Genomic DNA, 14964 nt, shown 5'->3' on the forward strand with positions numbered 1-14964 from the left:
TGCTGTATTCATTGCAATTGTTCACAGAGTCTGTGCAATTCACCTGCTAGAAGTTAACCAGCTCTGCCACTTGCCCACATACAGCCCTGCTTTCTTCTAACTTAGGGGGAATGAGAAGAGGACACAGAGGACTAGAACAGGATTCAGCGGTGTATCAAAACTACACTGACCAGGGCTTGGCCAGTAGGAAGGTCTGGTCTCACAGGTCACAGGCAGAGGCTAGAACCCGTGACTGAAGTCACTGGGTGGGAGGGGAGGCCTCCCGCGGGCAATGCATTTACTATGAGAGTGGGGCTGGGTGGGGCAGGGACTGAGACCTGGCCGCAGAGCAAACTCCAAATTGGGGAGTGGTGCCCCAGTGCACCAGATCAGCGGTCTGAGAATGGGGTCGAATTCCATGTGCTACCTCTTCTTGCTTCCCAGAGCCCAGGGGATGGGAGAAAGAGGACCTAGACACACACCTTCCCCCGGGTCTATGTGCACCGCTGGCCAGCTCTGCAGCATCAGGGAGGTTTAGGGGCAACTTTCCCTCTCTGGGTAGTCTTCCTTGGATTCACTCTTAATCACAGTGAGTGGGTAGTTGCAGGACACCAGGACACTGGCGAGCAGAATGATCTCCCTTTTTCTTCACCCCAGGTGAGGAAGCATCATGTAGATCCTGCCCACACTGTGGCCAGCTGCCTGACAAAGGGGCTTCCTTGGGGGTCAGCAGGCGTGTGAGGACAGAGGCACATCGTGGTCCCTTGGCAAGTGTGGGACTCCCAACTTTGCCCCTGCATCACAGTAAAGGCCAAAGGTCCCAAAAGTGGTGTCCTGTCCTCATGTATTCTCTCTCCTGAGGCAGAAGTCAGGTTTGGCCCATGCACAACTCGCTTACTAGATTGGTTTCTACAGCTGCATAACAAGTTACTGCAAACGCAGTTGCTTAAAACAATGCACATGTTATCTCAGGGTATCTGTGGGTCAGGAGTCCAGGCTGGGCTTAGCTGGGTCTTCTTCTCGGGGCCTCACAAAGTGGCAATCAGGGATGTGGTCTCATCTGGAGGCCCAGCTGAGGATGGGTCCACTTTGAAGCTCACTGTGGCTGTTGGCAGAATCTATTTCCTTGCTCTCAGATCCTTGAGGCCACTCTGGGGTCCTGGCCCCATGGCTCCTCTGTAGGCCCCCTCACAATGTGGCAGCTGTCTTCAAGGCCTGCAGGAGAACTGCTCACACCTCAGGGAGGTCTAAAAGGAGCCATCTAGTTAGGTCAGGTCCAGGATAATCTTCCTTTTGATCAGTTCAATACCAACCAGTTAGGGACCTTAATCACATTAGCAAAAACTCTTTTGCCATATAAGGTAATACAATCAGGGCAATGACAGTCTATCACACATTCAAGGGGAGGGCTTATACAGGGTGTGTACATACATGAGGGGGCAGTCTTAGAATTTGGCCTGCCATATGTCCCTTACTCAAAACTTCGAGAAATTTTGCTCTAATCTGTAACAGAAACATAAAACAGCTAGACAGTAGATTTCTAAATTAAGGTATATTTTTAACATGAAGTATGCAGATAGGATATGTTTTCCTCTGTGGCCTCAACATGTAGCTTATCATCTGGGAAAGGGGCATATAGAACGTGATAGAACTTACCGACAAGTCTCTTCAACCCCATTCGGTTCTATGAAAAGAGAAGGAAACAAATAATTGGCAGGACTCCTGGACACAGTTGGTGGGGGTGGGGGGTTGTGCAGTGCACAACCACGAAGTGTCAGTCCCAGCTCAGTCGATGATACCCCCAGGAGTTACGTAGCCTGTAAATGGCAGTTCTGGTTATGGGGTCACAATAGAGGTCCCCAGACCTGCTCCATGTCCGCAGGCTGTCCCTAGGCACCAGGATGGTCTATAAGTGTAGCTCCCTGGTAAGAACAAGCTGCTGCAGCACCATCAAATGCAAAACCATTCGGGAACAAACTTGTTTCCGAAACAAGCCTTTCAGCCTCAAAGTGGGTGACTGCCCAGACATCCCAGAAGGGCTCCACCCCCACTCCAAGCTCAGCACTTGGGAGGGCTTTCCAGCCCCGGCAAATGTGCTCCTCTGCCTCCTTATACCTGCCTGCCACAGCCAGATACCTACTCAGCTGCCTCTGCCGCAGCCTTCCCTGACTCCTCAGGTTCCCAGCAGCCTGCCCTTCCCAAAGCCATCACAGGTGGTCGCCCTCCGTTCTATCTGCCCAGATGCCCTCATAGACAGCTGGGGTGGCCTGGGTTGGGGCCAGCACAGGGCTGGCCTGTGGAAGGGGCCCCGTACCTGGCTACCATGCCCACTGAATGGGGATGCCCTGCCTGCTGTGTGCACTCTGGTAGGAATGGGGCCTGCCTCTCGGGACATCCCTGGCCAGCGGTCAGTGAGGCGTGTCCGCACTGATGGCTGTTCCAGTTGATGATCACCACCCAGCCCGGGCGAAGGGAGCAGGAACAGCAGCCTGGGGAGAGGCGAGAGATGTTGGGTCCAGATTTGGATGCTGTGAGCGCGGTGTGTCTGTGGACACCTGACTGGAAGTGACCTTTGGCAGATGGTGTTCGTGGTTTAAACCTTAGTAGCAGTCAGGGCTGGAGAGAAAATGGGGGTAAGTCAGAAGGTAGAGGACCCCCACACACACTTCCCCCACCAAAAGGTCACTGTGGTTCAAATCCCAGCACACCACTTGGGCAAATGAAGTTGCTCCACTGCACCTATTGTCTTACCTGTAAATTAAGGCTAAAAATACCCTCTTCCTAGAGTGAGATTAAATGAGATAATGTGGGGGGCGGGTGTGACAATGCCCCCACAGAAGACATGCTCCTCAGATGGTTCCTAGGGCTATTTCATGTTGGGGGTACACAGTAGAACCTGTAACTGGACTGAGAGACACCCCTTCTCAGCAGCAGGGGTCAGAAAACGTCCCCATGGACCTTAGGAGAAAGCGTGGAGTGTGGAGCTCCAGCCTGTCATGTCTCTGAAGACCAGCTGTGGCTGGTGCTGAAGTAGCCAAACATTTAAAAACCGACACATGCTGCCAGTCACTGATTGGAACACTAACACCCTCCAGAAGCACAAGCTTACTGTGTCTGAGTCTGGAAGCTCCTCACCCTTCAAGGGGGCTTACGTCATGTCACCTGCTCTGGGAAGCCATCCACCTCCCCGCCCACCTTGTTGTCACTTGTGAGCACATCTGTCTATCTCTCTCCATGGCTAAACTGCACTCCCTGAGGACACCTCTTCACTCCTCCTCAGCATCCAGCAAGCGTCTTGTACATAAAAGGGAGATCAAGTTCTGGGTTGCTTTTCCTTTTAAAGAGGAAAGGTGGGTCCAATTGAGACTGGTTAGGACTCAATCTGACCGGCAGAGGGCGCAAGAGCCATTGAAGATGCAGAAGAAGGGGGTGAAGCCTCCACATGAGCAAGATTTCCTGGAAATTCTTTTAGCAAGTAATACATTTATAATAGCTATTTTTCTGTCATATTCTTTCCCTTTGCCTATTCCTTGCAGGATTTGTCACTTGGCAGCTGCAAAGGCCTGCAAAGGCTCAGGGCTTGGGAAACTCCCAGAAAGTCAAGGCTGCAGCCCCCTTGTCCAACCCACATTTCAACAGCTGGAGAGGATTTAGCTGGAATTGAGAGGAGATGGGAAAGGACGGCCCTGGAGGGAGCACTCACACCCTTGATGGCCTTTGACCTTCTAGGGCTGCCAGCCAGGTCACTGGCCTCTCAGCAGCTGGGGTTCTCCAGAGGAATCAGCCTTTAGAGTCTGTTAGGGCTGCCACTGAAGAGAGTGAGTGTACTGTTACCCGGATTATACAAGGAGCTGGAAAGTAGGGGTGAACAATTCCTACTCTAAAGACTATTGTGGGATTAAATGAGATGATGGTTGTAAAGCATCCAACTCAGTGTCCAAACATATTAGTAACAGAAAGATTTTAAACTGTTGAGAATTCTGACATGGGAGTAGGAAATGAACTTGACGATTTGTGTTTCTAAGGCCCCAATACTGCAAAAGTAATGGGTGCTTTCATGGAAAAAATTTTTTAAATTTTTTAAAATAAGGTAACACTTCTGATATGGAAGTGCACATATTTGTGCAATCAGAAGAATTGAATCTAGACTAGGAATTGGTAACTATGGCCCACTGCCTGTTTTTGCATGGCCTATGAACTAAGAATGGTTTTCACATTTTTAAATGGTTGAACAAATAGAGATAAGAATAATATTAGTGACATAATGTTTTGTGAAGATTAGATGAAATTCAAGTTTTAGTGTGCATATAGAGCATGACTGGCACAGAGCCACATTCGTTCCTTTACGTGTCACCTATGGCGGCATTCATGCTGCAGGGCAGAGTGGAGGTGCTGCACCCGAGCTATATGGACCACAAAGCCTAAAATATTTACTTACCTGGCCCCCTACAGAAAAATATTTTCAACCCCTGATCTAGGCTGTTAAAACTGGCAAGAAGAAGTTCATCCAATTCACCCCCTCTTGTTTTTTTCATTTTGGGAAACTGATGCTTAGACAGGGAATGGGCTTGCATCATGGGTTCCTTGTGTGCTCTGCATGGCATTTGGGCATTTGCAAGCAGGGCCTCTGTGCCCATTCCTGGCACTGAGGGGCATGTGCAAAATGGTGCAGGAAGCACAGGTGTGTGTGGATGTGCATCAAGTTCCCGGACCCTTTATCTCACTCAGACCAGCAGGAGAAGAAGGACTGGACTGGAGCCCAGGGATCAGAGGCTGGGCCTGGCCTGGCATCTAAGGAATGAGGTGACTGTGCCTTCTCTGTGTCCCCTTTAGCCCCCCCTTGCCGCCTCTCCCCAGTACTCAGGGGGAGAAGGGACTTCTGTGTTAGGGATGACAGATGCAAGTGTGAATTCCCTCTTGAAAGGGGCAATATGATCTGGCCTCACACCTGCTGTTGGAAGACACCCTGGAGAAGATGTGCCCCCCTCTCCTGGCTGGGGGGACAGGTCCAGGGCCTTTTGCGTCACCCAGCTTTGCCACCCAGTCTGCCCACCTGGCTGGGAGGAGACCGTGTCCCAGGTACATAGCCCACATAAGCCTCAGAGGGCTCTGCAAACAGCACCTGGAGGTCCCTTGGTGAGTACAAGGCCCCTCCCCTTATTAGGAGGAAGATAGACTGGGACGTGGGCGTCCTTCTGACTAAAGGAAACAGGGAAAGGGAGAGCAAAGCAGGAGGGAAGAAGAGAACCAAAGCCCAACTGAAGATGGAGAAGCAGGCAGAGGAAGGCCAGTTAAAGAAGAAAGAGGGTAGACGGATGGAGGGAGGGAAGAGAGGAGAGCAAAGAAGGAAGGAAAAGAAAAAGAAAGAAAAGCAAAGCTCGAGCCCTTTTCATGAACCTTGCCCAACAGTCTGGCTGGAGGGACAGGTCTCCGTCATGGGGTCTCTCCTTTGTTGCAGTGTCGCCGAGGCCAGTCCCGCGGCTTCAGGAGGGCAGTGACCCGGGCTAGCGGACACCTGCCGGGATGGGGCGGCCAGCACTGATCCTCTCTCTCTCCGAAGGCCAGAAGGGCTTGGAGCCTGAACTGGGGTCCCTGACTGGCGCCCGAGCGGGAGTCGGACCCAGCCTCTTGGTCCTGGCACCCGTGTCCCCGGAGCACGGCGCCCTTGTCTCAGGGCACGTTCTGGAAGGACCCGCACACGCCACCGCCACCACCGAGAGAAGCCCAAAGGAGCTCCCCGGGCTGCCCACATACGGCCTCGGTATCCGCGCGCAGCAGCTCCTGAGCAAGCCTTGGGGCCCCAGCGAGCCGAGGCACCCGCGGCCACTACTTCCGGGCCCAGGTTGTGGCCTCGGGTGCCGCTATTTCTCACGACTCTACTAGGAACCAAGGTAGCTGCTAGAGCCTCCCGGGCCAGGTTGAAATGCCTGGGAGTGGGGGGAGGGGTGTGGTGCAGAATGGCCCGGGGTCTGCGCTGTGACCAGCAGGATCGCTCTGGGTTTCTGGGGGCATCAAAAACCGGGTCTTAACTACGTCAAGGCAATTACTACCTACCTATGGATCTATCTTTTAAAACTCACACTTCTAAAGAAAAGCACACATTAAAAATTAGCTACAAAACAAAAATAAAGTAACTATTTCCAAAGGAACAAATTTGTAAATTACTTGAAGAGGGAGAATTTGAAAGGGAGAGAGAGGAATGTGTCTCAAGGTGCTGTCCCAAAACGCGCTTTGAGCCCCGAGCTCACAGGTGTTTGAAATGATTCAAAACGAAAAGTCCACACATGACTTTGAAATGTTCATAAAGGAAGGCGTCATTAGAGACCCATTTCGCCAGCGAGAAAGTGATTGTGCGGTCACCGGGAGATGTGACTTGCGAGCGTGAAGACGGAGTAATTTTATAACCTCGAGATTTTCTGTTTTGAAGGCAAGGCAGATGTCGGCAGTCTTGGATTCAGACACTAGGCGCAAGAACGGGCACGGGCCTCAGACCGAACGATGCGTTCCCGGCCGAGTGCAGGTGGCTTCCTTCTGGCATTGCCCACGGAGACCGAGCCGGAGCGCCCGCCTGATAGCCACCGCCTCCAGCGCCAGCCTGCCCTGGGCCGGGGACAATCAGAAGCGACAGTTTACAGAAAGAAGCGAGTGGAGGATGACCTTCGTTCCGGGCACTGACCGTGCGCGTCCTCATAGAGGAGGCCCGGCACAGGGCGTGGGGTGCGGGGGCAGGGACAGCGAAGCTCTTCCGGGCTCGGTTTCCCGGTCTGTCAGTTGGGGGTGGGGGGAGGTGTAGGACTCCCCGTTGGCAGCTTCTAGACGGTGAGCTGACCGGTCCAGAAGAAAGCGCCCCTTGGTTCCCATCCCCACCTCTGCTTTGCCAAGTAGGATAAAAACCCGCTACAACTGAGAGGGAGGACGAACGAAAAAGGGCCGGGGTTGGGTGGGTGCTGGAGGGGGAGCTGGGCCCAGAACACTCCAGGTAATGCAGAAGCACCCAGACCTTGGCCACCAACCTTGCCCAGGCCTGCCAACATCCGGACTCAGCTTCCCCATCTGTACAGTGGTTCGGGGACCCCTTCGCCCAATCGGCTCCAGAAACCGACCCGGGAAGCGCTAGGGGAGGAGGAGGGCTTAGGTGGAGGAGAAGAAGTTCTGGAACCTGGCATGCCTGGCCTGAGAGGGTTCTATTAAGGAGGGAGGTAACCCTCTCTCTCCCTCGCGTTGCCCCTCCAACGCGGCTGTGGGGTCTGAGGAGCAGAGCAGCGGTGGGGAGGGGGCCTCACCCGGCGTCCGGGCGGCGCCGAGACCCCCCTACCGCCCGAAGCCCCTCGCCGCCTGGCCGCCGGTGAGGGCGGCTGGCCGCGGGCGCTGAGGTCACCTTTTCCACTGCGCCCGCCGAGAGCGGACGGTTTCCGGGATTTTCGCGGCGGCAACGGCGGCTGGAGGCCCGGGCTGGGTCCCAGGAGTTGGGCACGGCGGCTGCGCCCCTGGGGTGGGGATTGCAGGGCTGGGACCTCGGGAGAGGCCCCGAGGCCCCGTCGCCCGGGGTGCGGGGGGGCTTTCCTTCTTTGGGCCTCTGTTCCCGCAGGGAGGAGGGACCCCTCTCTCTGGGAATCCTTTCCCAGCCAACAATGCTGCAATTCCCGAGCAGAGGAGGCCCTGCTGCTGTTTTGAACATTTTTTCGCCTAAAAGGGGTTTATCTGTAGTTCTCTCTGGGATCACGCGGTGCACAGACAGACCGGGAGGGGGTAGATCAGAGGCCTACCCACCAAGGGGAGGGCCTTGAGGGGTGACTGGGCGGACCTGGCTCTCTTAGCCCTTCGGACCTCCAATGCTCCAGGGCATCCCCCAGAAGGGCCCTGGGGCCTCATTCCCAGCGGATGCCCCTGCTCAGCCCTCAGCCGCAGCCACCTGGAACTATCCCGAGGAGCTGAGGGGAAGCACTCTGACCACTCAGCACCCGTGAAATAGGGTGGGGGCTAGACAGCACTGGTCTTCTGACTCCCAAAAATCTAGAGGTGAGGCCTCAATACTGAAAATAACCTCCTTCCCCTAAACCTGACCCAGGACTGGGGGCAAAATGGATTTGGTGAGAGCTGATCGATGTGATTTCCAAGTCCTCTGATCTGGGTCCTGAGCTCCCACCCGGAGGACCTGAGACCTTCAGGGAGGCACTTGTGTGGAGCAGAGATGGTTCAAAACCAGGTGGCTTCAGTCAGGGGCCCAAATAGGAGGTGAAGGGATGGAGTGGGGGTGGCTAGGCCTAACCCTCACAGCAGACTAGGCTATGCCCTTGGGAAGATGTGGAAGGGAGGAGGAGAAGAAGAAAGAGATGGCCAGTGGGCCCTACTGGGTGGAGGGAGGTGAGAGAAAAATGGGCCCCATACCATATACACAGGGAGCAACCCTGCTCCCTGTGGTCCCTGAGCCAGTACTTTCTTTTTCCTGGGCCTTAGTTTCACCATCTGAGAAAGTAGGTGGTTGGACTGGGTGACACCCAAGCACCTATCTAGGGAGGGGTCCCAGCTGGACTGCCCAGGGCTCCAGGAGACACTGGCTTTTCTCTGTTTGCCGGGTGGCTGCTGGGCCAACAGAGGTGGCACAGAACCACCCCTGTCTGTCTACCTCCTACTGGGATAGAGGCCTGCCTAGTATGGGATACCATCACTCTTAGTAGGTCCCACACTGTCCCCTTCTGAGAAGCTATGTGACTCACAAGATCACCCACACATGAAGCACCTGGAGGCCACCTTTCAGTTCTGATGATGGCCGGGAGGTTCAGAAAGGTGCAGCCCAGGCTGAAGTCACTCAGCCTCTAGGGGGAGAGGCAGCTGGGCTTTTAGAGACTCTGGTAAGACATTCTCTTTGTCCCTATGGACAACGAGTCTTGGGCATCTCCCAGTCCACACAGGGTCTGGGGCAGGTGCCAGGGTCTCACCACTAGCAGCTGGAGCTACAGAAGATGCACCATCTTGGGGCAGGGCCATGGGTATGGTAGATCCTATTTTTCAGAGGTGACCACTGAGGCCCAAGGCAGAGCTCACATGAGAAGGAGAAGTGGCCGAGGACCCCAGTTGAGGGACTCCCGATGGGCAGGAGGAGAGGGTCAGGCACCCTCCCCAGTCTCCTGGGGACACCCATCCATCTCCACTGACACCCCACCCTCCTTGCCTGGACAAACTATATACTCCTCTCTAACAGACCCTGTGGAGCCCATGGGAACAGCCGCCCCCCCCCCCCCCCCACCGCACGAAGTCCTCACAGCCTCCCTGGAGCCGAGTGTCAGCATCTTCTCAGGGACAGGTGAGGAGATTGAGGTTCAGAATGGGGCCGTGGCTTGCCTCAAGTGGCATCGCCAAAGAGATAAACTCAGCGGAGAGTTGAGCTTTGGGATTGTTCACCCCACGACTTGGACTTATATTCCCCCAATGATGAAGAGAGGGAGCTAGCAAAGCCTCTGGCCTTCCTCAGTCACACTGGGGACTTTACAGTTCAGAGAGGAGGCTGGTCACACCAGAGTTTATCCCCAGACTCCCAGGGCACCCTGTGGCTTCTCACCCAGCTCCACCCAGTACTGGTTTTCTCTGATGCTCCAAAACTGCGAAAAGGCAAAGCTGCAGGCTTTCCTTGTCCTGGCATCCATCTCTTGCTAGAACTAGGGGAACACAACCCACTCCACAGCGTCTAGGGTTGTGTAGATATGTCCACATACCACTTGGTAATACAAGCAACTTCTGGCTGGAGAAATTTGCCTCTCAGGGCAGTTCAGGAGAAATGAGGCGGTACCTGGTAAACTGAGGCACAGGTGAAGCTACTACCCTGCGAGTTGCACCCGGCCCACTGCTGCACTCCCGCCCGGGCGGGCAGCCATGCGTCCTGGCACGGAGGCTGAGCACCGCCACCCCCTTTCCAGCCGAGCTTCGGGGTCTCTGCCTCTCCTCCTCCTGATCTTTCCGGGGCTCCCTAAACCCCGCCCAGGCCGCTCGCCTTGATAGCTGTCCCATCTCTTTCTTAACTGCCCCCTCTTTCTGTCCTGCTTGCCTCTGTGCTCTCCGGCACGTCAGGGCCCGCTGACTCCCGCACCTCTGTCGGTTGCTCTCTGCGCACGTCTCGGTGTCCCTGGCATCCTCACGTCACTGTCTCGCATCTTGTGTGGCCCTCGCTGTCTCGCTGTAGACCCTCTCTCACCTCTCTCTCGATCCCTCAGCTCCCATCCCCGGGGGTCTTGTCTCCCGAGCTCTCCGGCTCGATCCTTCTTGGGCGTGCGCTCCGCTGGGTCTCCCTCTGTCTGGGACGGTCGGCCCCTCTCCCGGCCCCCTCCCTCCTGCCACCCTCCCATCTCTGGCCCTCCCTCGGGCTCGGCCTGGGGGGTGGGGGGCGGCGACGCGAGGCGGGGCGGCCGGGCGGGGCGGGGCGGTGACGCGGGGCCGGCGGGGCTAGAGGCGCGGCAGAGTGGGGCGGGGGCGCAGTCCCGGGTCCGACCGGCCGAGCCCCGCGCGCCCCGCCCGCGCCCTGTGCCTCCGCCCGGCCGGCCGGCGGGGGAGGGGGCATGAACCGGCGCCCGCGCGCCGCCCGGATCTGCGGGCCGGCCTAGACCCCCGCGCGGGCCCCGCGCCCCAGCCGCTGCCGCCGCCAAGCCCCGGGGCGCCGCGATGCAGCGGCCGGGGGAGCCGGGCGCAGTGCGCTTCGGCCCGCCCGAGGGCTGCGCCGACCACCGGCCGCACCGCTACCGCAGCTTCATGATCGAGGAAATCCTCACTGAGCCTCCGGGGCCCAAGGGCGCCGCTCCTGCCGCCGCCGCCGCCGCCGCGGGCGAGCTGCTCAAGTTCGGCGTGCAGGCTCTGCTGGCGGCGCGGCCCTTCCACAGCCACCTGGGTACGTGCGGGGCCTGGGGCCGCGGGGCGCTGGCCGGGCTCGGCGGGAGGAAGCGAGCCGCGGCGTCTCTCGGACGCAGCTCCGGGAACGCAGGCCCCCGACCGTTCCCTCCGCGCGCTCCCGGCGGGGAAGCAAAGGGGGCAGGCGCTGGGCCGCGCAGAAGCCAGGCCTCGTGCCCGTGGGCCAGGCCTGCCGGGAGGGCATTCGCTCTCTTCTTCGCTGCGACCCTGCGGTTTCCAGCCCCGAGGAGTCCAGGCCCGGGGACCCGAGCCCGCATCCCCATCGTGGGCGCTGGACCAGACTACTAATGTCAGACTTCGGGTCAAAGCGACCTCAGGCCGCGGGCGCCTGGGCCTTCCCACAGAGAGCTGGCTGGGAGTGGCCGCGGCTGCCCAAGCCGGGAAAGCCGGACCTTTGGGAAAGAGGCCCGTGTCTCCGAGTGCTATGCTGGGGGCTGACGCTGGCCCGAGCCAGCCCGGAGCCTCCCAGAGCCCGGGGTCTCAGGCTGGCGACGAACCGACCTGTGCTGTAGCACAGAGCCCCTTGGGCCTTGCCTGGGGACAAGAGGCTTGTTTGTGAGCTGCTGCCCGAATGGCCCTTCTGCTCCAGGTCGGCTGCACCTTGGCAGAGCTTGAACCAGCAACTCAGGCTTTTTCTGTCCCTTTCGGTTCTCTTCTTTCCTTGTCGGGGCCCTGTCTTGACCTTCTGTGCCCTCTCCACTGCACCCCTTCTTCTAGCCTTTCCCCGTCTCTCTCCAACCGGCCTCTCTCAGTGGGGTGGCTCTGCCCTTCCTTTCTCACCTTCCCCCAAGGATCCTTTCTCCCCTCTGGGCTCTCTCCTCATACTCACCCGCACATCTTGCCTGGGCCCTTCCCGATTCCATCGGGGCTAGAGCACTCACTGGTAGTGAGATGCCTATCTGGGCAGGGAGCCCTCCTACGTTCTAGCGTGACCTCAGCCCAGGGAGCCGACTTCCTCCACTTGCAGTGAACTTCCAGCCAGTGTTCCGCCTGCCTGGGGGGCCGCAGGGCCAATTTGTTCGTTTTGAGTCCAATCTCTGCTGCCTTTTGCCTCCAGCTGCACTGTTAATAATTCGTTTGAAGCGGGCAAAAAAAAATCGTTTAGGACTAATGAAAACTGAAACGTCTTCGTGGGGAAGAGTCTAAACGGAGAAAACAGGAAGAACAAATTTCCCATTTCTTGGGGTGCTTTGGAATTTCCGGGAAGCGCCCAACTTCACCCCTGCTGACAACCCGCTGTCTGCCCCTCAGAATTGGCTGTTTTGCCCTGCACAGAAGAGCAGATGTGCTTCTTCCACTGAAACTCTTCCCCACACCCCCGAATGCAGCAAAGCCTATTTAGTTGGGGCAAATGCTTATCTTCCTAACTCTGTGCCGTTTTTTCTTGGTTTCCCTTTTCCGTGACACATACTCTATGTGTTTGGGAGCTTCGACCTTGTTCATTGAGAATCCTGAAATCTCAGAGCAGCTGGGGCCTGGAGAATGCCAGGCAGAGCCCGGGTGGGGGAGGTCCCCTTCCCAGACTCTGGGGACCCTGGCGTCGAGGAGGTTCAGCCTAGGTGCCTGGCGCAAATCTCTCACTTCCCGGCCAGCACGAAGGTTTTGTGTTGGGGTCACCGGCTGAGAGAGAGCTTTCGGCTAGGGCGCATGGTGCGAGGATCTCCAGGAGGAGGAGCAAGGCCCGAGCTCACCCGGCTCCCCACTCTCTCCCCGCAGCCGTGCTGAAGGCCGAGCAGGCGGCAGTGTTTAAGTTCCCGCTGGCGCCGCTTGGCTGCTCCGGGTTGGGCTCGGCGCTGCTTGCCGCGGGGCCTGGGCTGCCCGGCGCTGCCGGCGCGCCGCACCTGCCGCTCGAGCTGCAGCTCCGCGGGAAGCTGGAGGCGCCTGGCGCCGGGGAGCCGGGCACCAAGGCCAAGAAGGGGCGTCGGAGCCGCACCGTGTTCACCGAGCTGCAGCTGATGGGCCTAGAGAAACGCTTCGAGAAGCAGAAGTACCTCTCCACGCCCGACAGGTAGCGCGGGGCCAGGCTAAGCCCAGCGGGTAGGGGGAGGGGGGCTGCTTGCCCTGCTGAGGGTGCACCCCGCTCTTTCCAGAATAGATCTCGCCGAGTCCCTGGGTCTGAGCCAGTTGCAGGTGAAGACGTGGTACCAGAATCGAAGGATGAAGTGGAAGAAAATAGTGAGTGTTCTTGTGGCATTCTGCGCCCTCTATTTGCGGCCGTGCCCCTGTAGCCTTCTTCAAGAGGTGCTCCACCATGGAGACTTATGCCCAACCCTCCCGATTCCCTCGGTGCCTGGTGCCCAGAGGGACCCGCTCTGCTCTCTGTCCCACTGGGTGCCCTAGCTCGGCTCCTTTCGCGCTCCCTGAACCCTCAGGATTCCTGGAAGACTTGAACCCCTCTGCCGGACCCTCTGGTCGCTTTTCCCTAGCAGCGCTCAGACAAATGGCCGCCATTTCCCGGGGGCTAGGCGCGGCCTCGAATGGCCTCCTTGGGCTCTTCAGGCCTGCCTGGACACAGGGCGCGGGGGTCCCCGGCCCAGTCCCAGCTCAACGCGGTGCCGCCCGTCTCCCGCGCAGGTGCTGCAGGGCGGCGGCCTGGAGTCTCCCACCAAGCCCAAGGGGAGGCCCAAGAAGAACTCCATCCCCACGAGCGAACAGCTCACGGAGCAGGAGCGCGCCAAGGAGGCGGAGAAGCCGGCGGAGGCGCCGGGCGAGGCCGGCGACCGGAGCCACGAGGACTGAGCGCGGCAGAGGGTTCGGGCCCAGGGAACCCCAGCGCAGTCCGCGGCCCCAATAACCCGCCGGAAGCCGCGAGTCGGCCCTTCTGCGTCCACGCCGTTTGCTTTCTAAACTTTTTATTATTACCTTGAATGCGGACATTTAGGGGCCAAACAAGGAAGGACAGACCCTGAAGCCAAACCCATGCGCTCGCGGGCCCTAGCCTGGAAACACGTCCAGCGCGGCGGAAGGTCGCCTCCTCTCGGAGCTCGCCGTAGCCAGGCGCTCCAGGAGCATTCACGCCCCGATCCTATCCTGCACCCCCCAGTCGCCTCGGGCCGCCCCCCCGGGCCCGGACGCCTCCAGGCACACACCCGCTTACGCGCGTCGGGGGACCCCGCGGCCCGGCGCAGGCCACCACGGCCCGAGATGGCGCCCGGACAACCCGACATCGCTGGGGCCCCTACCCCTCTCTTACGAAGACGGTGATTTTTTTCCAATAAAATATTTTATGACACAGCGGGACTTGATGGGCGGGCGGTTTCTGAATCCGCGACGTTGGCAAGGGGGACGCGGCGAGGTAAGAGGGACACGCGCAGTGTCTTCTGAAACATCCTTTCCCCGGGCTACGTGGACTCGAGCCGTGCGTGACCTGCTCCACCTGGCCCGGGCCGGGCACGCAGGCAGCTCGGTCGCTGCAGGATCCTAGGAATCGCTTCCACTCTGGGCACGAGGGCCACTCTGAACCTCCTGCCCTTCCTTCTCAGCCCAGGGCACTCCAGACGGTAGCAAACGGGCTACACAGGGGTCGCCAGCCCGAGGGCACCGCGGCGCTCACTCCGGAAGTTGCCCGGGGCTGAGAGCCGCCTCCTGTTGTTGGTTCAGTCTCCTGGGGCTTTAAGGACTAACTGCGAGGTCCTTGAGATTGTACGGGCCAGCCCTTCCTGAGGCCTATGGGAAACCAAGGACTCGGGGTTTGCACAGAGGCCGGCCACCGTCAGCAGCTCCAGCCTGCAGAGGCGCCTCCCTCCCTGAGTTTTCAAGTTTTCCACGGTATACACAGGAGGGAGGCATCTGGCAGCCGAGTACCAGCACCTGTGGGAGTACCTGACCGAGGCAGAGGGCCGAGGACTCCAAACTGCTCAAGGTCACGCAGGGTGCCCTTTCCAGGGGCGCGGCTTGGTGGCACGTGTTTGCCCTCCCTCCCCCCTCCCCACACACGGAAAGCCTCGGTTGCCTCCTGGTTGCCTCCTCTCTGGTCTAGTCTGGGCTGGGAGCTTGCATGTTGGTTCCTGTTTTTGTGCTTCCTAGGACTACCACCAGGGTATGGAAATGGAAAAATGGCCACTTTGCTGGTTAAAGCTAGGGGAGAGA

At 58.4% G+C, this 14964-nt stretch overlaps 1 protein-coding gene across 1 annotated transcript; it reads left to right on the plus strand.

Annotated features, from left to right (window-relative positions):
- Positions 1-10632: 10632 nt before the first annotated feature.
- Positions 10633-13614, plus strand: BARX1 (BARX homeobox 1; the record flags this gene model as incomplete). Its single annotated transcript, XM_082842407.1, has 4 exons — positions 10633-10855; positions 12592-12883; positions 12966-13050; positions 13450-13614. The coding sequence occupies 4 exons, from the start codon at positions 10633-10635 to the stop codon at positions 13612-13614; spliced, it is 765 nt and encodes a 254-aa protein (XP_082698533.1).
- Positions 13615-14964: the final 1350 nt, after the last annotated feature.

Source organism: Leucopleurus acutus (assembly GCF_964270905.1).
Source record: "Leucopleurus acutus genome assembly, chromosome: 7".
Lineage (NCBI taxonomy): Eukaryota > Metazoa > Chordata > Mammalia > Artiodactyla > Delphinidae > Leucopleurus > Leucopleurus acutus.